General features: G+C 39.6%; 1 protein-coding gene across 1 annotated transcript; it reads right to left on the bottom strand.

Annotated features, from left to right (window-relative positions):
- Positions 1-483: 483 nt before the first annotated feature.
- Positions 484-27,517, bottom strand: SUMO1 (small ubiquitin like modifier 1). The gene is made up of 5 exons (XM_036254833.1): positions 27,361-27,517; positions 12,026-12,100; positions 9,809-9,886; positions 6,231-6,302; positions 484-1,314 (listed from the first exon to the last, which is right to left on the bottom strand). Exons 1-5 carry the CDS (start codon positions 27,370-27,372, stop codon positions 1,246-1,248), a joined length of 306 nt encoding a protein of 101 aa, XP_036110726.1. The 5' UTR covers positions 27,373-27,517; the 3' UTR covers positions 484-1,245.

Genomic DNA, 27,517 nt, shown 5'->3' with positions numbered 1-27,517 from the left:
AAGTCCTCTAATAGAAGTTAATTTGGTACTTTAATTTTATACAAGTGTAAATATATAAGATATAAATAAAGGAAAATATAAACAAAATATACCAAAGCTTAAGTAAGCAGAAAACATTTTGTTAAAGGAAAAATTGAAATTACCAATATAAATCAATTAAGACTATTTGGTGTGCCCATTTATTCAACATGACTGGGTAACTGTATCATATATGTGCACCATACAGAAATATCAAGCTTTTAAAAAAACAGAATACTGAATATTTAAGAAGGTATTGTGGCCTTAATTAAATCTTTAATTCAGAAGGCACTTCAGTAACTTTCAGTGCTTCAAAGTCATGATCATCATCACTGTACAGTACTGAAGAAAAAATTTATTTGTACTATGTACAAACAATAATTTCCAGTATTATGCAAGAAAATCTTGTTTCAGCCATTTTCTTTTTCCTTCTTTACAATTAAAAATAAAATGGAACATTAGTACGATTTTTACAAATATTTTGTTTATTTTGATGAAGCTGGTACAGACAATGTCCATTTAAAACCCATATCCCAGGCCAAAAAGTACAAATAAAATCAAAAAGAGCAGTGCTCTGTTGTATACCCTTATGCATGAATAACTTTATTAACTGCTAATGAAACTTTTCTGGGATCTTCTGACAAGATTTTTTTTTTACTCTTAAAATACTTTCTCTTCAGTGAAGCCATCTTTGGAGTTAGTCTTTACTCTCACCTTATCTGTCATCTTGACTCCAACCTGATATTTCTCTTCTTTTGGTCCAGACCTTCAGATTTTAAAAGTAGCTTCAAGTTGAGGAAAGGTCATTTTTCCACAGTTCAGTTCTCTGAAAAACTTCCATCTCCCACTGAAAGTCACAGTCCAGGAGTGAAGCAATCACATGCTAGAACTTCAGGGCCAATTAGAAGTCATTATGAACACCTGCAATGGTCGACCTTATTTATTACAAGCCTGAAGATGCACAGTCCTGAAAAAGGCAGCCTTCCTGTGCACACATGTAATATTTAAAAAGAGAGGGCAACGTGAAAGGGGCTTAGGTCTGATCACCAAAAATCAGCACAATGAAAACAAACAATAATGAATAATGGGCACTAGAATTGAAATTACCAGATGTTTTAAAGAGATAAAGGGTCAGTTTTCACTTCCATTTTGAACACCACATTACAAAAGAACTATTTTTAAAAATAAAAAAGGATTGAGGAAAAGAAAAGAAAATAAAAAGAATATCTAAACTGTTGAATGACCCCCCGTTTGTTCCTGATAAACTTCAATCACGTCTTCTTCCTCCATTCCCAGCTGTAAGAGGAAAGAAAAATATTTTAGTAGAATATAAAAGCATTATTTTTTAATTGGCTGCAATTTTGTGGCCACTGTTTTAAAGTACAAAATGATACAAAGGGGATCCATAGTTACACTGTTCTAAGATTAAGAACCCTTTTCCTTTAATCTAAAGACATATAACAATGTAACAATAAAGTCCTTTATTACTTTGCTGAGTCAATTTCACTTCCCAACTTACTCCCTATATAAAATGGAAGTGTTTAGCCCTGGCCAGTTTGGCTCAGCGGTTAGAGCGTCGGCCTGCGGTCCGGAGAGACCCGGGTTCGGTTCCCGCTAAGGGCACGTACTTCGGTTGCAGTTTGTCCCCGGCCCTGGTTGGTCGTGCGGGTGGCAGCCACTCGATGTGTCCCTTCACGTCGATGTTTCTGTCTGTCTCTCCCTTCCTCTCCCTCCCTCCCACTCTATCTGTACAAAAAATGGAAAAATATCCTCGGATGAGGATTAAAAAAAAAAAAACACACACAAAAAAAAATAAAATGGAAGTGTTTATTGAAAAGGACCTTAAAGGAGTTTTAAATCTAATGGAACATGTATCTAATCATTTAAATAAGCCTGGCTGGAATGACTCATTGATGTGAGAGAGAAACATCAATAGGTTGCCTCCCAAACACGCCCTGACTGGGGATCAAACCTGCAGCCTAGGTATGTACCCTGACCAAGAATCCAACATGCAACCTTTCGGTGTACTAGACAATGTTCCAAGCGAGCCACCTAGCCAGGGCATGAGAATTCTTTACATTAAAAAAAAAAAGATTGCCCAGCCGGTGTGGCTCAGTGGATTGAGCATTGTCCCAAGGACTGAGGGGTCCCAGTTCAATTCCCAGTCGGGGCATATGCCTGGGTTTCGGGCTTGATCCCCAGCTGGGGGCTTGCGGAAGGTAGCTGATCGATGTGTCTCTCTCACATTGATGTTTCTCTCTCTAAAAAATCAGTAAAATTTATTAATTAAAAAAAAAAAAAAAAAAAGAGCCCTGACTGGTATGGCTCAGTTAGTTGACAGTCATCCCATGCACCAGGAGGTTGCCAGTTCGATTCCCTGTCAGGGCACAGGCTGGGGTTGCAGGTTCCATCCCCAGTAGAGGGCGTGCAGGAGCCAGCCAATGGATGTTTCACTCTCACATCAATGTTTCTCCCTCCCTCCCTTCCTCTCTAAAAATTCAATTTTAAAAATCTTAAAAAAAGAAAGAAAAGAGTATATAAAGAGGCATGGTGTCACACAGTAACCCAGGTTTTACCCTCAATGAGGGAAAAGGACTGTGATTCTTGTGTGCAGCCGGGATTGAAAAGCAATGTAATAGGCAGACTGATAAAACAAACTAGCTAACTAACTAGCATCGTGTCCAGTGAACTACAATAGAGCATGAAAAATAAAAATTTTAACATTTAAGATTGCTCTTCCCGTCTCCGGCTGCCTCAGGGAGAGTGGCTGTTGCCTTGTCTGCCCACCTGCAATGAATGGTCATATGGAACTGCTCATGCTTTCTGATTAAGTGGAACAAGCAGATGTACAGCACTGAACCCAAGAATCTGAAGTCCCACAACTCTTTTCATTACAAGGGGCTGATTCACCTCAAGACAATGGGCATGGAGCCAGCAGCCAACAGCAAAGGTATTGTCATCATGAAGCCAGCCATTTACGTGTGGATCACCATCAACAAGAATGCCCAAGATACCCTGAGCAGAATCCAGCATATGATCCTCAAGAACAGGTGCTGTCCAGATCTGTGAACAGCTGCCATCCACAGAGCCAGCACCATCCTGTACAGCCAGCAGCCTATGACTAAAGAGAAAGCAGTGCCCCCAACCAAGAGGTCCTGAGCACCCCTCTTCCCCCAGAGCAATATAGGTGTCAGCCAACTGTCCTCAAAAAAAGTCTAAGATCAATAACCTTCTCTAATAAAAAAGGTTGTATATTTTATAGGTGACATTTTTGTGTGGAATTACAAAATATAAAAAAGTAAAATATGCTAAGAAAACTTAAAATAAAACACAGGCTTCTGTGGATTAGAATTTTAAGTGATTAGATTGGCTCTAATGTTATGGTTACCTTGGCTGTGGTACATATATGAATATTAAATTATTAAAGATGCCATTAAAACAATTTTAATTGCACATATAGCCTGTTAAATATTGCAAAGAATAAAACTCCAAACATTACAAGACAACCTGGAAATCAAGAGCACATGTCCTCAAATTATGTACATTAGTAGAGATAAATGAAAAGGACAGGAAGTCACTCTAAATATTTACTCTTTCCCACTGCCCCATTATTCTTCTGAAAAGATCATCTCTTAATGATTATAAGGAAGGTATCACTAAAATGCATTTAGTAACTCCCAGCCGGTATGGCTCAGTGGCTAAGCATCGACCCATGCACCAAGAGGTAGCCAGTTCGATTCTTGATCAGGGCACATGCCCAAGTTATGGGCCAAATCCCCAATGGGGGCATGCAGGAGGTGGCCGATCGATGTTCTCTCTCATACATGTTTCTATCTCTCTCTCCCTCTCCCTTCCTCTCTCTCTTAAAACCAAGAAAAAAAAATTTAAAAAAAAACAAAACAGCCCTGGCCGGTTTGGCTCAGCGGTTGGAGCGTCGGCCTGCGGTCCAGAGAGACCCGGGTTCGGTTCCCGCTAAGGGCATGTACCTCGGTTGCAGTTTGTCCCCAGCCCTGGTTGGTCTTGCGGGTTACAGCCACTCGATGTGTCCCTTCACATCGATATTTCTCTCTCTCTCTCCCTCCTGCTCTATCTGAACAAAAAATGAAAAAATGTCCTCGGGTGAGGATAAAAAAAAAAAAACAACTTTAAAGTGCATTTAGTATCTATTCTGAATTAAGAAACTATTTCGCCCTGGCCGGTTTGGCTCAGCGGTTAGAGCTTCGGCCTGAGGTCCAGAGAGATCCAGCTTTGGTTCCCGCTAAGGGCATTTACCTCAGCTGCAGTTTGTCCCCTGCCCTGGTTGGGTCGTGTGGATGGCGACCACCCGATGTGGCCCTTTCACATCGATGTTTCCCACCCCCACACTCTATCTGAACAAAAAATGGAAAAATGTCCTTGGATGAGGATTACAAAAAAAAACTTTCTAGCTAGAACAGGAAAATTACATGAGTGTGAAACATCTTACTGTGCCATAAAGTAAGGAAATACTCAAGAAAGTGAATGGACACTAAACCTCGAGGGGAAAGTTTGATGAGAAAGAAGTATTCAGAAGTATGTCCTCACATATTACTCAATTAAAAGAAGAAAAATAACAACTGCACAATAAAGGGGAAAAAAAGTTAAACTGAGTGGTAACAATTAACGTCACCCATAAAGGGCTTCATGTGCTCGATACTGCATCCTGAGAAAGACATCATTATTTAAGTAGTATTCCAGCCAAAAATATATAACTCAAATTCAGGACTTTCTAGAGAATAACTAATTTATTTGTAGTCTTAAAAAATGTGAATGTTGCCCTGGCCAGTTTGGCTCAGCAGTTAGAGCGTCGGCCTGCGGTCCGGAGAGACCCGGGTTCAGTTCCCACTAAGGGCACGTACCTCGGTTGCAGTTTGTCCCCGGCCCTGGTTGGGTTGTGTGGGTGGCAACCACTCAATGTGTCCCTTTCACGTCAATGTTTCTCTCTCTCCCTCTCTCTCCCTCCCACTCTATCTGAACAAAAAAAATGGAAAAATGTCCCTGGGTGAGGATAAATAAATAAAGTTAGTATTACCCACAAGACAAATGGTCATATACTTCCTGGTGTGATGCACTCACAAGTACACAGCTTCACACTGTGCCACTATACCAAAAATGAAAAAAAAGAACCTGATCTTTTTAGATTAATATCAGATTAATATTTAGATTAATATTCAGAAAAACTGAATCTAATCATGAGGAAATGTCACAAAAACCCAAACTGAATGAATATATAAACAAAGAAAAGTCCATATAATAAAACAAATGAACACACAGAAGCATGAAAAAACATAAGTCCGGCCAGTATGGTTCAGTGGCTGAGCATCGACCCATGCACCAAGAGGTCACAGGTTCAATTCCTGGTCAGGGCACATGCCTGGGTTACGGGCTTGATCCCCAGTGGGGGACGTGCAGGAGGCAGCTAATCAATGTTTCTCTATTATCAATGTTTCTATTTCTCTCTCCTTCTCCCTTTCTCTCTAATAAATCAATAAAAACATATTTACAAAAAAACATAAATCAAGATGATGGAGCCAAATATATTAATAAATACTAAGCTTCTGTATCAAGTTGTCAAAATGCGTCAAAAGTAAAAATCAAACCATAGCCCTGGCCGGTTTGGCTCAGCGGTTAGAGCGTCGGCCTGCGGTCCTGAGAGACCTGGGTTTGGTTCCCGCTAAGGGCGCGTACCTCGGTTGCAGTTTGTCCCCGGCCCTGGTCGGTTGTGCGGGTGGCAGCCACTCAATGTGTTCCTTTCGCATCGATGTTTCTCTCTCTCTCTCTCTCTGTTCCTCTCTCTCCCTCCCACTCTACCTGAACAAAGAATGGAAAAATGTCCTCGGGTGAGGATAAAAATAAATAAATAAAAAAAACAAAAAACATAAAGGTCACCATTATCATGAAAGTGTACCAGAAATCTGCCAAATTTGAGGAACATCTGTCCATCTTCAAAAAAGACATAGTTTGTACCTTATGACAATCTCAGTACTCCATTCTACTTTCAACTTCTCTTTTTTATTGGCACTTTTAAAGACAATCTATCGGAAGTTCAACTCAAAAGATTATTTTTCTCCCTGACAAGTGGTATACTGCTTACATCAGAATATTCAAGAAATGGGCAATTTAATACCAGTGAACCAAATCATTCAATGCAGAATTTAACATTTTTCTTGACACAAAGAAGAAATTTTACTCACTTCTTTAGGAGTGTGATTATCAGCAATTCTCTGACCTTCAAAGAGAAACCTGAGTGAATTCATTGGAACTCCCTAAAAAGGCAAAAAACACACACACATATATATATGTATGTATATACACACATACACACACACACACTCTCACATAAATCTTAGAAAAGATAAAAGCTTTGGTGCACAAAAAGCAAACATGAAAGCTTCAGCAGAACGAACAGAACATAAAACTAGACAGCTAATTCTATTATCACAATTACAGTATATTGAGTACCAACTATTTGCTAGGCCCTCTGTTTCAAGCATTTTACATACATAATCATAAATGTTCACCATTTTATCTTCATTTTACAGCTAGAGAATCAAAGGTATAGAGAGAGGGCACACTGCTAGCCAAGAATTTAAGACCAAATCTGTTCTAAGCCTGTGCTCTCAACCACAATGTTAATTTCCTCTGAAATCTGTAATCTAACATAAAAGATAAAATCAGAAATTGGATGAGCAACCTTACTAGCTTCCAACAATACAAGCAAAACTGGTCTTAAATAGATTAAATCATAGAGCCCAGCGGGTGTGGCTCAATGGACTGAGCTTCACCCAATGGACTAAGTCCCAGTTTGATTCTCAATCAGGGCACATGCCTGGGTTTTGGGCTCCGTCCTCAGTAGGAAGCGTGCAGGAGGCAGCTAATTGATGCTTCTCTCTCATCAATGTTTCTCTCTCTCCCTTCCTCTCTAAAAATCAGTAATGCCCTGGCCAGTTTGGCTCAGCGGTTAGAGCGTCGGCCTGCGGTCCCGAGAGACCCGGGTTCGGTTCCCGCTAAGGGCACGTACTTCGGTTGCGGTTTGTCCCCGGCCCTGGTTGGTCGTGCGGGTGGCAACCACTCGATGTGTCCCTTCACGTCGATGTTTCTCTCTCTCTTTCTCCCTCCCACTCTATCTGTACAAAAAATGGAAAAATATCCTCGGGTGAGGATAAAAAAAAAAAAATCAGTAAAAACGTTTATTTAAAAAAGATTAAGCCCTGGCCGGTTTGGCTCAGCGGTTAGAGCGTCCGCCTGCGGTCCGGAGAGACCCGGGTTCGGTTCCCGCTAAGGGCACGTACCTCAGTTGCAGTTTGTCCCCGGCCCTGGTTGGCTGTGCGGGTGGCAGCCACTCGATGTGTCCCTTTCACATCGATGTTTCCCTCTCTCTCTCTCTTCCTATCTCTCCCTCCCACTCTATCTGTACAAAAAATGGAAAAACGTCCTCGGGTGAGGATAAAAAAAAAAAAAAAAGATTAAATCACAGAAATTTGGTAAAGCACAGTAGCTAGCCAGATAAGCTATAAAAAACCTGTGATAGTATAGATAGCACTATAATATCACAACAAATATTAAAATATATTTTTCTAATCACTTATTCAACAAAATAGCTATAAGGGAAGAGATGACTCATTTAAAGAGAAATAACTTCAGCCCAGCCACTATGGCTCAGTGGATTGAGCATCATCCCATGGACTGAGAGGTCCCAGTTCAATTCCGAGTCAGGGCACACTCCCAGTTTGCAGGCTTGATCCCCAGTGGGGAGCATGCAGGAAGCAGCCAATTGAAGCTTCTCTCTCACACAGATATTTCTATCTCTCCCCTTCCTCTCTCTCTCTCTAAAAAAAAATGAATAAAAACATATTTAGCCCTGACCGGTTTGGCTCAGCAGTTGAAGAGTCATGGGTCTGATTCCGGTCAAGGGCACATACCTCAGTTGTGGTTTGTCCTCGGCCCTGGTTGGGGTCATGCAGGAGGCAAACCAGGCAGTGTGTCTCTTTCACCTCGATGTTTCTCTTTCTTTCTCTTTCTCTTCTCTCTCTCTCCCGCTCCCTCCCCCCGATTCTGTCTGAAGATAATGGAAAAATATCCTTGGGTGAGCATTAAAAAACACATTTTTAAAAAATAAAGGGAAATAACTTCAATAATAAGTACGAATCAAGAATCATTTATCTGCCCTGGCCAGTTTGGCTCAGCGGTTAGAGCGTTGGCCTGCAGTCCAGAGAGACCTGGGTTCAGTTCCCACTAGGGGAGCGTACCTCAGTTGCAGTTTGTCCCTGGCCTTGGTTGGGTCGTGTGGGTGGCAACTCACTTGATGTGTCCCTTTCACGTCGTTGTTTCTCTCTCTCCCCCTCTCCCTCTATCTGAACAAAATATCAAAAAATGTCCTCATGTGAGGATTTAAAAAAAAAAAATCATTTATCTAGTCCAAAAGTATTATGAAAGTTTTGCTCAATACCAACGTATTAAGATTCCACTGACTACTTAAATACCATCCCCAAAACATCCAAAAAAAAATTAAACTATCTTTCAATATATACTACACACAAGTATATAAGACCATGCACACTTCCCCTTTATTCATTTTAAATTCTTTCCAGGGATATATTAAATAAAATAAATATAATTTACAAAGGCAGAATATGCTTTGATTTTAATTTAATTATAGGATCTTTTAAAAAGGAAATATTAGCCGGCTGGTGTGGCTCAGTGGTTGAGCATCGACCCATGCACCAAGAGGTCACTGGTTCGATTCCCAATCAGGGCACAAGCCCAAGGTTGTGGGCCGGATCCCCAGTGGGGAGCATGCAGAAGGCGGCCAATCAATGTTCTCTCTTATCGATGTTTCTCTCTCCCTCTCCCTTCCTCTCTTTCTATAAAATAAAGGAAAAAATTTTTTGAATTTTGATCTTTTGCCAGGCTACTGATACGCAGTACAATACTCTCTCGTGATGCTGGGCAGCAACAAACAGCTACAGCTCCCATTCAGCAACGCAATCGTGGGGGATAAACAACCAATACTCTACAGTGTACTGTGTTGCCAGCATTTTTGGATATTGTGCTCTAAGCACATTTAAGGCAGGCTAAGCTATAACTTTCAATAGATTAGGTATATTAAATGCATGTTTGATTTATGATATTTTTAATTATGATGAGTTTATTGGGACGCAACCCCATTGTAAGTCGAGGAGCATCTATATATTAATTCCAAGTACATTTATTTTTAAAACGTATTTTATTAATAATGATAATGGGTAACATTTATTGAGTATTTTTAGGCATTATGTTAAGAGCTTTAAGTAGGTCATATTATTTCATCTTCATGGGATAGGCACTATAATATTCCCATTTTTCTAAGGGGAAACAAGGCATATAACTTGTTCTTGGTCCCACAGTAAAACAGTGGTGGAGCCTAAATTTGAATCTAAAAAGGTATAATCTAGCTCATGAAGGCCAGAATCTGTGAGAATTTGGAATTACCAAATTAATTAGACTTCTATATGATTTTTCAAGAGAAAATCCCTTGATACTGAAAACACAGAAAGCAATTAGCAGTAATCTGTAGTACTATGTATAAAGATAATAAACTTAGTACTTAAAGATAACATTAGTACTTACATTGAACATATGGCTAAACATTCATGGTTATAAGCAAGGAAATTTCATAGTGATCACCAAAATTTTACTTGCCTTTATTACATACACACACTGGTAAAGACATAAAGACAAAGAAAAATTAATGACATATAAAGCATTGTATTTAATACAATAACATACAAACCTGTCTTTGACAGTATGATTCTTTGAGTTTCTTGAGATGTGTTGTCATTTTCACTTTGAAGTGAATCTCACTGCTATCCTAAGGAGATACAAGAAAAAAATTATCCCTCTTTGTGTAAATTATTTGCTTTACTTGAAACAATTTAATTACACAAATAGAAACAAACCTTGTCATCTGTATTTTCCCACCAAAATATTATTTTAGTAGTCATAACAGGTGTTATTGAAACACTCTAATCACTGCTTTATACCCATTTCAAAAGAAATTAATGAAACAAACTTAAAGACAATCTGTCTTGAGTTTTAAAATTAGCAGTATAAGTAAAAGCATATATGTCAATGAATGCATTCCTTCATAATTGCATATTTATCCTATATTTAAAATAAAAGAAGTTAAATTATCACCAACTACCCCCCAACCCCCACCAAAGCAACTCAAAAACAAAGTACCTCCCACAACTGAAGTGTCATTGAAAGTAGTCAAACTACAAGAGAGACACATACCATAACAGACTGAGAAATTTAATCCTACTATAGAAAGTCACACCAGCCCTGGCCAGTTTGGTTCAGCGGCTAGAGTGTCGGCCCTTGGCCCAAAGGGTCTCAGGTTCAATTCCCTGTCAAGGGCAGGTACCTGGGTTGCAGGTTTCATCCCCGGCCCAGTCAGGGTCTTGCGGGAGGCAACCAATACATGTGTCTCTCTGACATCAATGTTTCTTTCTCTCTCCCTCCCTCCCTTCCACTCTATCTAAAAATCAATGGAAAAATATTCTCAGGTAAGGATTAACAACCACAACAACAACAACAAAAAAAAATCACCCGAGTCTGGTTTCTCGCACATGAATAAAATGAAAAGAACCTGAGCTAGTCAAATGGATTTACCGGGACCACAGATTCTTTTCTTCTACCCACACTGTCAAGCAAACTATCAGGCAAACATCAGATATAAATACTGACACTTGCATTCTGTAAAATTTCAAAGCTAATCCTTATGACTGCATATCACATTCACAAATTATATTAGTGGGAATGGAATGTTTACAGTATTTTTGTGTCTATAATTCATAAAGAAAAACAAATTCTCTTCCTATGGATAATTTCATGAACAGACAAAATTTCTATAACATAACCTCACACCATACACTAAAATCCCATCCAGACAAATTAGAGCTAACATTTAAAATTTTTTTTTAATATTTTCTCTTAAGAGAATTTTTGCCCTAATCTTGACATTGAGAAATCCTTATTCTAAAGCAAGATTTTAACCTACAAGCCATCTAAAAAAAGAGATTGATAAATTTTACTTAATAAAAATGTAAAGACAAAATGGATTCGTGTTTGCTAGAGGCTGGGGGAAGAGGAGGATGGGGAGTTACACTGCTGAGTACAGCATGTCTTTTTGGGGTGATGAATATGTTCTAGAATTAAACAGCATTAATGGGTGAACAGCCTTGTAAAAATACTAAAGTCACTGAATTACACACTTTAAAATGGATTTTCTGGTGTGTGAATAAAATCTTAATAAAAATTTTTCAAAGTAAGACAATCACAGTAAATGAGAAAAGAATATGAACGCATAATCAATAGAATATATTTGTAGTAGACCAAAAATTACACCTTACTGATAATCAGAGAAATGTAAAACATGTTTACCTATCATACTAGCACAAAATTGAAGAACCAGTAATATCCCATGTTTGGGAGAACGTGGGGAAATGGAACTCTCTCACTTTGATGGTGAGAGTCTACCAATTCTCTCTTTTGCCCATTAAAAAAACAACAATGAAAATGCATTCTTCCAATAATTTTCAGCTAACCTGAATTATCAGTTAACATCTCAAAAAGGGTGAATAAGACATAGGCCAGAGTCTGGAAAAATTAGGTGTCAGGAAAGGGAAAAGGGTCACACAAAAAAAGCTAAGAGGCCCTTGTGTTTAAGGTGGGCCTTAGCCTTACTTATCACTCAATAGTATCTGTTGTATCTGCCATTGAAGCATACTAAGAAAAAGGTTATATTTGGAGAAATTAAGGTGACCTAACCCTGCCTCAAAGAACAAAACAGTATCAGCCTCTTCTACCTCCAACAAATGCATCTATAATAAATGAAAATACCATTTTTAAATAAACTGCCTTCCTCAAATCATTTTTCCTGTGTCAAAAATTATTCATATATTCAAGGAAAGTAAAAAAAAAAAAAAAAAAAAAAAAAAAAACTCACCTGTCCAATGACTTTGAGTTTAATGTATTCTCCTTCCTTCTTATCCCCCAAGTCCTCAGTTGAAGGTTTTGCCTCCTGAAAAAAAAAAAGACTTTTAAGGATAAAAGTTCCTATATGCTATTTTCATTACTCATTTATGAGTACCCATTACTTTAGCTCAGAGTACAAAATCTTCACATGAGAATAAAGAGCATTTATTTTCTTGGACAATCAAGTAAGCAAAAAAGATCCTAAATCAATTATTGGCCCAAACACCAATTCACTAGAAATCAAGAGGCCTCTTTTATTATTAAATCCTACAGTAATGGTTGTAAAACTTGACTGTGCTTCAGAATCGCCTCAAGGACCTGTTAAAACTGCTGGGCCCCACTCCCAGTTTATTCTGTGGGCCTGGGATTGGGCTATAATTTGCATTTCTAACAAGTTACCAGGTGGTGCTAATGTGGCTGGGCAAAGGAACAACCTGAAAACCATTAGCCTACAGTTAGGTCCTATTAGTCAAAGGAAACTCATTCTCCATGAATTCTTAACCAAACACTGGGACAAGATTATCTTCTCACAACCTATAGGGAGACTTTACTCCAATTACAAAAGTGTACTAAGAAATGTAAATTAAGCATATTAGCATAAGCAAAGTCTATTTAAGAAGGACTTAGGAAGGAAAGTCAAATAGCAAAGTATTGGTCTAATGTACCCCTGAGTCGAAACAAACCAGTTTTATATCATCTATTATTTTTGACAATCTGAAGCATTCTATCCAATTTTAGATTAGGCTTGGCTGAAGAAAAAAAATCAGAGGAATTGAACTGGAATAAGAAAAAGAGCACAAACAGGGTAAGTAGAAAAAGGACAATAGGAAATAAAATTGGAAGAAAGAAAAGAAGGTTGTAAAATAATTTCAAATGAAGGTATATTGAAAAGAAAATAAAACTGCCCTGACCGGTTTGGCTCAGGGGTTGGAGCGTAGGCCTGCGGACCACAGAGTCCCGGGTTCAGTTCCCGCTAGGGGCATGTACCAAAAAAAGGGGGGGGGAATAAAATGAAATTAACAGAATAAATTAGTTCAAACAACTTCACCATGAAGTAAAAGTAATCCATTTTTAGTAAAGAAGGTAACTTGGAAATTTTCACTTGGCTACCAAATTATCCGCTTATTTAAATATATACTGTATTATTTGTAACAATTTCAAAATGTTAATTTCACACTTGATAAGAATATAACCAATGATATTGTATTTTACAAGTAAAATCAGAGAGCTATTACCTGTGTATCTCATGCCAGTAACATATCTAATAAGTGCTTTTTAACATTCAAAATTTAACAGAACCTATTAAACTAGAAGTAGCTTTTAACATGAAGATACAGGCTAGAGTCTAGGGAAGTGCTTAGATAACAGAATTGACTTCATTAAAGTGAATCCTTGCCTGCTTTTCATTCTGCAGAACTTTCAACATTTGCTGACTATTGCATATTATGGAAGCAGGCAAAATTAACCTTCTTTAGTGAGACAGTATTTGACGGTCTTCAAATGTAGCCTCGCCACCATATTTCTATGAATTTATATTCATAGTAAACAGTTGTTTCTTCCTTTAAGTATCTACAGAGGGCAAGGACAGCTTATTTCATGCAGTGAAGGGCAACAAAGAGCAACAAAGCCCTGAATTCTCTTTAACTGGGAGGAGTGTTAGTAAAGAAGCTTTGTTTGAGTTAGCACAAAGAAGAATCCACCCCAACCCCAGCAGCAATACGTCAGCACAATAGAGATCATTTTGCTCTAGTATTTCCTAGATAGGGTAGCTGTAAAGGCTACTTAGGACAAGAATTCTTTGCCCACCATTGTCCACACTGCTTCAGAATTCTCTAAAGCACAGCTTCTCTTATCGTATAACTACCACGATTAAAAAGTATTAATAGCTTACAGTACTTTAAGGTCTAGAATCGAACCCCACAGCATCGCACTGAGTTCTTCCATTACCAAACTCAACTCTCACTTTTTTCTCTTACCAGTTTCTTTACAAACCCAAGGATTTGGTTAAATTGGACTATTTAATGTTCCCCAAATATGCCCATCAGCATTTTTCCACCTTCAGCCCTTTGTGGTTTCTGTTTCCTTTACCAGGAATATATCTTTCCTCAGCTTCTCTGAAATAATCTCAGGGAAATCAACCCCACTCTTCTGAAGCCTAGTACTTAAATAACTCTTCTAGGAACCAAAGCACAGCTCAACCTTCCAAATGGGATTAATATTTTCCTTTAATGCTCCTATTTGCAATTTATTCATATCTTTTATAGAATTTATTCTCCATTTTAAAATATCCCCCTGAACCGGCTTCTCTAACTGTTGTTCTCATCTTTGTCACCAAACTTCTTACAAGAGGACTCAGCATTTGCTATCTCCAATTTCACCCTCAACCCCCTGTAATATGGTTTATCTCTCACCATTCCACTTGACATTGCTCTCACCAAGGTTACTAGTTCAACTCCTTATTGCTAAATCCAGTGGACAATTTCAAATCTCACCTTTAACTCTAACACAGCAAACACTTCTTCCTTGATGACTTCCTTCCTTGAAAATTCTCCACCTTTGGCCTAAGAGATTCCATTCTCTCCTCATCTTGGCTATTTCCTTAAATGCTGGTGTGCTCCTCTGGATTCCATATCTTCAATTCACTGCTTTTTCTTTGTCTCCCTAGGTGACCTGTGATTCCAACTACCTCTAAGATACAGGCATACCTCACTCTATTGCACTTCACAGATGTTATGTTTTTTACAAATTGAAGGTAACACCTTCCACCAGCAAAAATATTACAAGTCATTTTACTTCAGTGGTCTAGAACAAAACTGGCAATATCTTCGAAGTATGCCTGTACTAATAACTAACTGTTAATCATTCTCTCCAACCCAACAGTATTCTGAGTTTCACATTCATTTATTCAAGTGTTTGAATATCTCCACTTTGGATGTCCCCTGGGTACCTCAATGTAAGTGTCCAAAACCAAAAGCTTTCTAAATTGTTATGTTAGCTTTAACTCCTGCTCCTGAAAACCAAAATCAAAGAAAAGGCCTACGCCCAGCCGGTGTGGCTTACTGGTTAAGCGTTGACCCATGGCACCAAGAGGTCATCAGTTCAATTCCCAGTCGGCACATGCTCAGACTGTGGGCCAAATCTCCAGTGGGGGTCATGCAGGAGGTGGCCAATTGATGTTCTCTCTCATCGATGCTTCTATCTCTCCCTCTCCTTTCCTCTCTAAAAATCAATAGAGAAAAAAAATTTTTTTTAAAGAAAAAGCCTACAACTCCTCCTGGATTCCCAATTACAATAAATGACATATATTCAATTGCCCACAACAGAAACTTGGAGGTTGGTTACTTTTCTCTCTCCAATCTCACTTAATCATTCATCATTCTGACAAGTCTATGTCTTAGTGACTCTCAAATCTATCCCATTCTCTCCAAGCCACTGTCTTTTAGTTCAGGCACTTATCATTGCCCATTAACATTACTGCAACAACAAAAAAGACATAAGTCTTGTTCCTTTCAATTAATTCTCCAAACTACCACCAAAGCCACTGCTCTAAAATGCAGTCCAGCCCTGACTGGTTTGGCTCAGCAGTTACAGCATCAGCCCTCGGTCTGAAGGGTCTCAGATTCAATTCCCGATCAATGGAACGTACCTGGTTTGCAGGTTCAATCTTGGCCTCAGTCAGTTTTTTATATTCACAGTTGGGTAAGCAGTAATTCTCTTCAGTTTCATAATATGTAAACACTAGAACTTGAAATTTCCAAAAATACACTGCCAATTTCCCTAGTCACTCCATTTTGGTGATCTCTTCCCAACTCTGAAACACTATAGCAAAGTCATCTGTACCACTTGTTTAATAGCCCCATGCTTGCCTAATGGAGTCATCCAACTTTTCGTGAGCTGTCTTTTTTTCTTTTGACAAACTAGTTTAAGAAATAAGATGATCTTGGACAGAAAAGGCCAAAGTCTGTCTCTAGTGATCTGTGTCCTTTTTGTATGCTGCCTTTCCCTTCTTGCCCCTCAGCCAAAACAGAATGGTATGGCACACTAGTTACAAAACAGTGAAAGCATTCAGCACTGGGTCTGGGACACTAGATCATCAGAGAAAAGAGAATCCCAGAGAGGGTTGGTTGGTTTGGCTGTAAAGGATACACGGCCCCAGAGCAGAAGAAACTGGTAATGAAAAGAATAGTAAATGTATATGCAAGATTAAAGAGAGGAACTGGAAACCACATTTTCAGGTATGTGTCATCCACAGACTGAATCATGCTAAGTGGAATGATAAAGGAATTTATCAGGCACCACATACTATCAACTCTTCTTTCCAAGACATAGATAAAACAGCTAAAGGATCTGAGAAGAGAACTAGACTGGAAAGGACGGAAGACCCAACAATCCTCATTTACAAATGTTCAAAATTCATGAGAAAGATTTTATTGTGCAATTTTAAGTCAAAAGAATAAGAACTCTGCTTAAAAGCACTCTGAGCCCTGGCTGGTTTTGCTCAGCAGTTAGAGTGTCGGCCTGCGGTCCAGAGAGACCTGGGTTTGGTTCCCGCTAAGGGCGCGTACCTCGGTTGCAGTTTGTCCTCGGCCCTGGTTGGTTGTGCGGGTGGCAGCCACTTGATGTGTCCCTTTCACGTCAAAGTTTCTCTCTCTCTTCCTCTCTCTCCCTCCTGCTCTATCTGAATAAAAAATGGAAAAATGTCCTCAGGTAAGGATAAAAAAAAAAAAAGCACTCTGGCAATCAGTATGTTGACAATTCAATCAACTGGAGACAGGGCATCACACTTAACTACCTCCAATCTGTCACTGACCCTTCCAGCTGTACAAGGATTATTCATTCTTCTGAAAGAGGGGTGGTTTCTGGAAACCCAAAAACAAAGAACCCATTTACTCTCATGTGATAGCATTAACAGATCTGCTGATTTTTTTTAATGTTTTTATTGATTCTAGAGAAAGGGAGAGAGCACGCAACATTGATCTGATGTCTCCCATACACACCCCGACCAAGGATCGAACCCATAACCTGGGTATGTACCCTGACTGGGAATCAAACCGGCGACCTTTCGGTGCATGGAAAGACACTCAACCAACTAAGCCACACCAGCCAGGGCAGATCTTTCATTTTTCAGGTGTGATAAAAGCATCCAGATTACGTTAAAAGAAAAAGTCTACTTTTAGAGATACATATTAAAATATTTACAGATAAAATGATGTGATGTCTGGGACTGGTTTCAAAATAATATGAGGGAATGGAATGGGGCAGTGTAGACAAAGTAATATAGGCCAAGAGATGGGTATATGGGTATAATTATACATACGTTCAAATTTTCCATAATAAAATATTTCATATTTCACAAATGCATTCAGAGTTTCCAAAAATTCTGTTAACCACAGGTCTTATTATAATACATCAGTTTATTTCAATTAAATTTCCTAACGAAGAAAGCTCAGCAAAAATTAAATTGGATAATTCTAATATTTATATCCATCATTAAAAGATACAAACCCAAAAATTATAGTAAAGTCATCCCATACTTCAGTAGATATACCACAATGCTAAAACACAAAAATACATATACACTTTCATTTTTATGCTGCATATATTCACACTTAATGAAACAGTACTTGAGATTTGGAATGAAACTGACCTTTAGATACATAACTTCAAAGTTTAGTCAAGCTATCAAGATACTGGGTCTTCTAGAAATTTACATGCAATCCTAGAATTGTGGTTAAATGCTAGACATGCACAGACAACTTCTAAGGAACTAAATTATAACTGAAAAGCATACTGGTTTTGTAAAATCTTCTCTTTGACCCTAGACTATGGACCTTTGCAAAACCTGGAACAAATTAGTTTCAGTGTATCAAAAGTACTAGCAAACAGATTTACAAGCATGGCAGACTTTGTTAATTACCTATCCAAAATCCATTTTCTCCTTCTTGCTTACAAAAGGAAACCTAAATCTGGCCAGGTAAAAAACATGTTTCCCAGCTTCTCTTATGGCCACATGACATGGTGCTAGCCAATGAGATATAAGATGACATACTTTTTGCTGGTACATACTTTTTCCTTTTGCTCCTTCCCTTTCTCTTTCCTGAAAAAATGACACAAAGTAACTTTTTTTGTGACTGCAAGGAGATAAGCATGAGAGTGAAGAACATCTGTTGAGGATAAAGAAGGAATATGAAGGCATTGTGGAACTGCCTTACCAGCACTGAACTACTTATGTCTAGACTTCATGTTTCATGAGAAAAATAAACTGCATATTTGTTTAACCTAATACATCAGACTTTCTGTTATTCGGTCCAAAAGCAATTTGAACTGATGTAGAAGGTGCTGTAAATAAGTATCATTTGGTTAAAAATAGGTCCCAGAGCCCTGGCCAGTGTGGCACAGTGGTAGGAGTGTCATCCTGTACACCAAAAGGTCACAAGTTCGATTCCAGTCCGGGCACATACCTGGGCAACAGGTTCAATCCCCAGCCCTGATCAGGGTGAATACTGGAGGCAACGGATCAATGTTTCTCTGTCACATCAAACTTTCTTTCTCTCTCTCTCTGTCAATCTCCCCGCCCCTCCCCCCTTTTTTGTTTAAAAACTTCTATTTTTTTTTCTTTATTGAGTTTTAGAGAGAGAGGAATGGAAAGGGAGAGAGAGACAGAAACATCGATTGGCCGCCTCCTGCATGCCCTCACTGGGGATTTGGCCCACAGCCTGGGCATGTGCCCTGACTGGGAATCGAACCGGTGACCTCTTGGTGCATGGGTCAATGCTCAATCACTGAGCCACACCAGCCGGGCTCCCCTCTCTCTTGAAAAAGAAAAAAAAAATCAATGAAAATGTCCTCAGGTGCAGTTTTTTTTTTTAAATTATTTTTACTGCCCTGGCCGGTTTGGCTCAGCAGTTAGAGCGTCAGCCTACAGTTCAGAGACACCCGGATTCAGTTCCCGCTAAGGGCACGTACCTCGGTTGCAGTTTGTCCCCGGCCCTGGTTGGTTGTGTGGGTGGGTGGCAGCCACTTGATGTGTCCCTTTCACGTCGATGTTTCTCTCTCTCTCTCTGTTCCTCTCTCTCCCTCCCACTCTACCTGAACAAAAAATGGAAAAATGTCCTCAGGTGAAGATAAAAAAAAAAAAAATTATTTTTACTATATAGGTCCTAGAAAACTACCTCAAAAGTCTCAAAAGTGCACCAAAAGCAGAAGGGTAAGTAAATCATGTTATAGTCACACAATGCAATGTAATACAGCAATGAGATTTAACAACATACCAACCTCCAAACGATTCTGAGCAAAAGAAGCCAGACACAGAAATACTATCAAGTATGATTCCACTTACATAATGTTATAATGTATAAAAACAGTTGAAACTAATCTGTGTTATCAGTAGGTAGTTAGGACAGTGGTTCTTAATCTGGGTGCTGGCTGCAAGAATATGATCAGTTTGTGAAAATTCAGCAAACTATTTATGTGCACTTTTTCATACATATATTAATTAATCTTCACTAAAACCTTTAAAAATAACTGGCCCTAGAAATTAAGAACAACAAGTCTAACAAACAGAACTCCACCCTTCCTTCCTTCAGGTCTTTCCTTCAGATTAACGTTAGCTCAGTGAAGGCAAACGAATGTAAAAAGAATGGTCAAAATAAAAAGTATAACAAATACAACATGTCTAAATAAACCTAAGTCCTGTTGCAGAATTATGCAAAGGTAAAACTGTAAAACTAAGGTGCTCAGTAATAGGATTAATAGGATCTGTGTGAACTTACCCACATGATTCTTTTTTTAAAACTGATTTTGAGAGGGAGAGAGAGAGAGGAAGGGGCAGAAGAGACAGACAGAGAGACAAGAGACATTGATTTGTTGTTCCCCTTATTTATACATTCACTGGTTGATTCTTGTATGTGCCCTGACCTAGGATAGAATCTACAACCTATTGGATCAGCACTCTAACCAACTAAGCTACCTGGCCAGGGCACTACATGACTTGTTTTTTAAAGTAGAATATCAGGCCCTGTCAGGTTTGGCTCAGTGGTTGGAGCATCGGCCAGAGAGTCCCAGGTTCGGTTCCCGCTAGGGGCACATACCCAAAAAGAAGAAGAAGAAGAAATAGAATATCAGAGAATTATCTACCAAAAAACATCACAATTTCTGAAAATTCCAAAATGAGATACTAAACCAGTCTAAGAGAAAATTATCCATAACAAACCCAATGTTTTGGAAGAAGCAACTGATTCAATCTTGGAGATAAAGTTACCCGGTAACTATTGCTAATAGAATTAAAGATCAAGAAGGTATGCAAAAACATCAGAAAATGAAACCAACCCTTAATAACAAAACATCATGGGACTTGAAAGTGGAGGAGAAAGATACCTGCTTCATGTTTTTGAGGCAACCTTCCAATTCTAGGCTCTAGAATGGTGCCTTGAACATAATGGCATTCAATATAGACTTGTTAAATGAATAAATTGTACCACTTCAAGAACTTTTACTAAGTATTCAGTCATTGTACTGGACACTTCAGAAATAAAGGATGAATAAAGGTTGATTCCTGACCCTCAAAAGTGAACAGTCTAATGAAGAAAGGTACTTAAGCAAGTAATTGTTAACACTATATATCAAAGATGTAACAGAAACATTCTAACTGCTATAGGTGTCAAGACAGTTTATGATCACTTTATAGTTTTTAACTTACTCAACCTGCCTTCATGAGTACTCTAACCATAACAATCATATTGTTTTCAAAATACTATGAAATATTGCTTAGGTCACATTTTCTTTGAAAAAATTTTTAATATGTTTTTACTGATTTTTAGAGAGAGAGAAACATTGATGAGAGAGAAACATCAATCAGCTGCCTCCTGCACAACCCCTACTGGGGATCAAGCCCACAACCCCAACATGTGCCCTGACTAGGAATCAAACCAGTGACCTCTTGGTGCATGGTTGAGCCACACCGGCTGGGCTTGAAATGTTTTATTATAACTTATATATTTGTAACAACCATTAGCAGCACTTCATGTATCTATCAGAGAGAAGACAGACTATATCATTTCTCTCAAGAGCATGTAATCCTTAATTATCACTACATGCTCAAACTATAGCTACAGTTCAGTATACTTATTCTATAACTTAACAGTTAACAGTATACATAATTATGAATTTTAATATATACCCAGTTCATCATATTTCCTGCTACCTCAACTTACAGATCTAAATTACAGTAAGATCAATAAACATCAACAGGGAGATATAAAGAACACTGCAGGGAACAATACTAGCTGACAGAAGAAAAACAACTAGTGTGGATTACAGATAACTGCAAATTCTTTGTTACTCTTCCCATTGAAAAAGAAAATCTCAATGTCTTGCCCTTATATGTATGTGTGTTTAAAAGTTGATAAAAGCCCTGGCCGGTTTGCTCAATGGTTAGAGTTTCAGCCAGTGGACCAAGAGTCCCGGGTTCAGTTCTTGCTAGGGGAAGTACCTCGGTTGCAGTTTGTCCCCGGCCCCAGTTGGAGTTGTGTGGGTGGCAACCACTTGATGTTTCTTTCTCTCTCTCTCTCTTCCTCCCTCTCTCCCTCCCCCTTTATCTGAAGATGAATACAAAAATGTCCTCCAGTGAGGATTAAAAAAAAAAGTTGAGCCCTGGCCGGTTTGGCTTAGCGGTTAGAGCGTTGGCCTGCAGTCCAGAGAAACCTGGGTTCAGTTCCTGCTAAGGGCGCATACCTCGGCTGCAGTTTGTCCCTGGCCCTGGATGGTCATGCAAGTGGCAGCCACTCGATGTGTACCTTTCACGTCAATGTTTCTCTCTCTCTCTCTTCCTCTCTCTCCCTCCCACTCTATCTGAACAAAAAATGGAAAAATGTCCTCAGGTGAAGATAAAAAGAAAAGTTGATAAAAAGTAGATCTCAAAGTTATCACAAGAAAACAAATTTATAACTGTGTGGTGACAGATGTTAACTAGACTTATTGTGGTGATCATGCACAATGTATGCACATCAAATCATTATAGTGTACAACTGAAACTAATATATGTCAATTATATCCTAATAAAAAAAAATTAAGCCCTGGCCAGTTTGGCTCAGCGGCTGAGCGTCGGCCTGCGGACCAGAGAGTCTGGGGTTCGGTTCCCGCTAAGGGCACATACCACCAAAAAAAAAATTAAGTTGGGGGGAGCAGGGAGGAGGGTGTCAAAGAGGGGAAAAAAGAAGAGACATCTGTACTACTTTCAACAATAAAAAAATTAGCCCAGCCAGTGTGGCTCAGTGGTTGAGCATTGACCTATGTACCAAGAAGTCGCCAGTTCAATTCCCAGTCAGGGTACATGCCCGGGTTGTGGGCCCAATCCCCACTGGGGGAGCATGCAGGAGGCAGCCAAAAGATGTTCTCTCTCATCAATGTTGCTATCTCTCTCTCCCTCTCCCTTCCTCTCTAAAATCAATAAAGAAAATAATAATAATTGTCAGTATCTAAGTAAACATATAAATGCCTTTCCCTTGAATATGGTCTGGCCTTAATGATTTGCCTGACCAACAGAAAGCAGAATTAACTTCCAATGATAGGTCCTAGGAGGCTTGAGGTTTCCACCCTGGGTTCTCTGGGAATACTCACTCTCTCTGTGCACCCTGAGATGGTATAAATCTGAATATCTTGGGGTCTTCATGCTGAAAATAACACATGATGAGACTCCATGAAGAGCTCAGCCATGCCAACACCCAGCCATCTGAGTACTGTAATCCCAGCAGAGGCCCCACAGACCAAAAAGTCATGACGAGTCCAACTCAAAGAACCCTGCCCAAATTACAGACTTATGAGCAAAATAGAAGGCTGTTGTTTTAAGCCACTAAGTTTTGAGGTAGTTTGTTAGGTACCAACAGATAACCAGAATTACATAATGCTTTCAAATCTCTGACTAACAATAAAAGGAAATCATCTAATCAATCTCTCTGTCTGAGGTGGGGATGGAGAGAGTCAACCTTATTATAACAGACTCAGTTAGGATTTGCAGCAAATTAGTCATCCAATTATTACAAATTAACAGACCTGAACTGAAGAGCTGAAGTACACGCTGCCGTTGATGATTTTGATAGAGAAAAGAAACAGTATAAACTTGAATACAGGGAAGGAAAAAGGAAAAATATTTGTATAAATTACCCTTACTGGGGTTCTATATAAGTGCTCATTAGTATTGCTTCAAGGTGAGATTAGACTAAAGGAGAGCACCCAATCAAATCTCTGTTATTTGTTACAGGCTAGTACTTAAACTCTTTTGAGGGATCATGTACTCCTGATGAAAGTTATGGGACCTTTCTCCCTAAAAATATACACATACACAAATACAAAACACTCCATACAATTTCACTGGATTTTCAGCCTTTAGGGTCCATGAACCTTGAATTTAGAACTTGTTTGAGAGGATTATTCAATAATGGTCCAAAAATCCACTGGATAATGCTGCAACTGTTAGAATTATAACAAGTGTTTCACTCAAACTCCAAAAATAATCATATTTCATTAATCAACAGAAAACCCATAAATCTAAGTCCTATGTGAATTTAGTGTCTACCTAATTTAACCTGAAATTATTACCCAATTTCAGTATCTTAGCACCAGGCAATAACGTCTTGAAAGGTGCCTCAGAAAATACATCATTCTAATAAAACTTCCTTTAAAGATTATCTTTTGGGGACAATGGTTCAGTCTCATGCTGCTGATACTGCACAGTAGTAACTTGGGATTCTTACTCCCTCTCATAAGCCTCTTAATGGTTAAGAGTTCAGCTTCTTGCCCTGGCCAATTTGGCTCAGCAGTTAGAGCATCGGCCTGCGGTCTGGAGGGACCTAGGTTCGGTTCCCGCTCTAAAGGCACATACCTCAGTTGTGGTTTGTCCCCGGCCCTGGTTGGTCGTGCGGGAGGCAGCCACTCGATGTGTCCCTTTCACGTCGATGTGTCCCTTTCACGTCGATGTTTCTCTCTCTCTCCCCCTCCCTCCATCTCTCCCACTCTATCTGAACAAAAAATGGAGAAATGTCCTCAGGTGAGGATAAAAAAAAAAAAGAGTTCAGCTTCTTACCTCCTTAAATCCTCAGCACCCAACATGAAACTGTACTGGGTCCCAATTATTAACAATGATACTGGTCTATCAGACTAGAGTTCTCAAACTTTTTGGTCTCACAAATTTTATGCTCTGAAAAATTATTTTGAAACCCATAAAATTCTTGTCAGGTTAGATCTACTGAAATTTACAGTATTAGACACTGAAACTGAGAAATGTCTTAAATATCAATTCATTTTTAAATAACAATAAACCCATCATATATTAGCAAATAAGTTTAAAATTTTTTAAAATGTGTTCTTATGATTTTTGAGAGAGGAAAGGAGAGATAGAAACATCGATGTGAGAGAGAAACATGGACTGGCTGCCTCCTGCACACCCCTCACTAAGGATGGAGCCCGAAACCATTTATTAAAAATAGTTTTTGGCCCGGGCCGGTTTGGCTCAGTGGTTAGAGCGCGGACCAGCAAGGCGCGGGTTCGGTTTCCGTTAAGGGCACATACCTTGGTTGCAGTTTGGCCCTGGCCCCGGTTGGGGTCGTGTGGGTGGCAGCCTCTCGATGTGTCTCTCTCACATCAAAGTTTCCCTCTTTCTCTTCCTCCCTCTCTCCCTCCCACTATCTGAAGATAAATACAAAAAATGTCCTCAGGTAAGGATGATAAAAAAAAAATAGTTTTTGCCCGCTGGTGTGGCTCAGTGGATTGAGCATCCCATGGACTGAGAAGTCCCAGTTGATTTCTGGTCAAGGCACATGCGCAGGTTGTAGGCTCAATCCCCAGTAAGGGGCATGCTAGAGGCAGCTATTCAATGTTCTCTCTCATCAAAGTTTCTCTCCCTCTCCCTTCTTCTCTCTTTCTAAAATCAATTAAAGAAGAAAAAAATAAATAAAATGTTTTTCAAAGCCCTGACTGGATAGCTCAGTTGGTTAGAGTGTCATCCCTGATAAGCCAAGGTTGTGGGTTCTATGCTTGGTCAGGGCACATACAAAAAACAACCAATGAATGCTTAAATAAGTGGAACAAATCAATGTTTCTCTTTCTATCTCTCTCTCTTTTTTTTTTCTCTCTCTCTCTCTCTCTGCCTTCTCTCTCTCTAAAAATCAATTTTTAAATAATAGTTTTCAAAACAAAACTAGTGAGAAGAGTGGCACTGTTCTGCATTTTCTCAAATCTCTTTGGCTTAATAGAAAGGGGCTGGATTTTCACATCTGCTTCTACATTTCAATCTGTTGTGATATCAGTCATGTTAGTCCTTAGAAAACTCAACTGAGCCCGGTCAATATGGCTCAGTGGATTGAGTGTCATCCCATGGACTGAGAGGTCCCAGTTTGATTCCTGGTCAGGGTACATGTCCGGGTGGTGGGCTCAATCCCTGGTGGAGGGTGTGCAGGAGGCAGCTGATTGATGTCTCTCTCTCACATCGATATTTCTATCTCTCCCTCTCTCTCTAAAAAAAAGAAAAAAAAAAATCAATAATTTTTTTTTTAATTTAAAAAAAGAAAACTCAACTGAACACTCATGAAAGAATCAGAGTGAAAAAGACAAATAATGCCCTAGTATTATCATGAAAACCATTTGGCCTTGAGGACCCCTGGAAAAGAATCTAAAGACCCTCTGGCCTAAAGCCACCTATTAATGTCCAAAGTCCTTTATTTCTTCCTTCAAGTCTTTCTTAAATGACCAGAATAGAAACTGGAGCAATAAATTCTATAATTTACTCTATTATTCTTTCTGTACATTGCTCTTTCGCCCAACTAGTAAATTTCAACATGCTTCCTAGCCACTTCTAAGCATCAAAATAAAAGGCTGATGAAACTAAACATTTACACCTGTTCTCTCCTCCTGGCAACCAAGTAAACAGCTATCTAGGGAGATACTTATAATGCCATTCCCATACCAATTTGGGAATTAATCTAGACTGTTACTAATAAGATCCACTCAAAACTAATCTAGAGTCTAGTTAAGCTTTAAAAATGTACATGTACACTTCGCACAACAGTACAAATGCACAAAAGCCTCACATGCTATGGCCAAGAGGTACAAAACTGAACTGAGTTATAAGCCAAGGAAACAAGAGTGTTAAATTTAGAATGTCTAGTACATTATGGAGTTGAATGAAAAACAGTTTTCTATATAACTATCACTAAACAAGATTTAAAGGTCCAAAAACACTTTAAAAAGTCAAAAATGTCTTAGCAAATGGAAACAGAAGGCCAGACCCCCCCCCTCAAAAAAAACCTTATTAATTAAAAAACTAGCCATAAACGTGGTTAACTAGAAAAGGACGAAGAAAAACTCACCGGGGACAATCGTCCTCTCCAGACTGAATGCAAATCCCAAGAAAATTCTTGGTATTAGCATTGAGATGGAGCACTTTGCCATAACAGGCAGCTTTCTGCAAATGTTTTGCAACTGCTCCATATACACGAAGATTTCCTAACTATTCCTCAAAAGTTATCAGTCATCTTCAGGTTAATGCCCAGAGGAAATGTTTTCTGTTGCTGGAGCAGTTTTGTTCTACTTTGTTTCTTGATTATTCTGAGTTCTCTCTTACAACTGGAGAGTTGCTGAACCAATCCCGAGTAAGAAATGGAAAAGCACAAGAAAAAAGGGGACAACTCTGCATCCCCACACGAAAAAAGACTCAGAAAAGAGTAGCAACGGCCAGATCCTAGCTGCAATCCGAACGGAAAGCAGAGTTTCTAGGTTCCCAGCAACACCCGACAACGTCCCCCTCCCCACGTCCCCACGTCCCCACGTCCCCTACACCCGGACTATCCAAAGATCGAAAACCAAAAAGTGGAGTCTACCCGCTTTCCAGGGCCATGGAGCCTCCCAGGCAGAGAGTCTCTCCCGTTACATAACTGGGGCCTACAGCCCTGTTTCTGCAATCAGTCCTCTAAAGAGGGAGGCAGACGGGTTTCCCCAAGGGCTCACTCTCCCAGGGAGGTGGAAGCTGGGCTCTGCAAGGGGTACGATTTGAGGGAGGCCGAGACCAGAGGCTACGGGACTGTGATGAGCGAGCCTAGAGAGGGGCTGGATGGTTCCTGAAGGCCGGTGGGGAAGCCCCGCCACTGCCAGCCCTAGTCCACTCCCCTCCCAAGCCCGCCGAGTCCCCACCGGCCGCCCCTCTCCCAGCCAGCGCTCCCCTCCCCCGCGCTTCCATCCCCCCAGCCCAGCGGCAGGCAGACCTGCCCTGCCGAGTCAGGCCCGGCCACAGCCATCCAACGGCCCCCAGCCCAGTACCTGGTCAGACATGGTGATGGTGGCTTCACCCGGGGTCTCCGCACAGCAGCGGCTTCAAGTAGGTAGAACCTCGCTCCGGGGTTTACAAATCCGTCTCTCTTCCCCACAGCACAACACCGCGTCTGGAGCGACTTCCGCTATGTCTCGCGTCACTTCC

This window comes from Molossus molossus, unplaced genomic scaffold (assembly GCF_014108415.1).
Source record: "Molossus molossus isolate mMolMol1 unplaced genomic scaffold, mMolMol1.p scaffold_m16_p_11, whole genome shotgun sequence".
Lineage (NCBI taxonomy): Eukaryota > Metazoa > Chordata > Mammalia > Chiroptera > Molossidae > Molossus > Molossus molossus.
The sequence above is the reverse complement of the archived record's forward strand: the minus strand, read 5'-3'. Positions and strand labels throughout refer to the sequence as shown.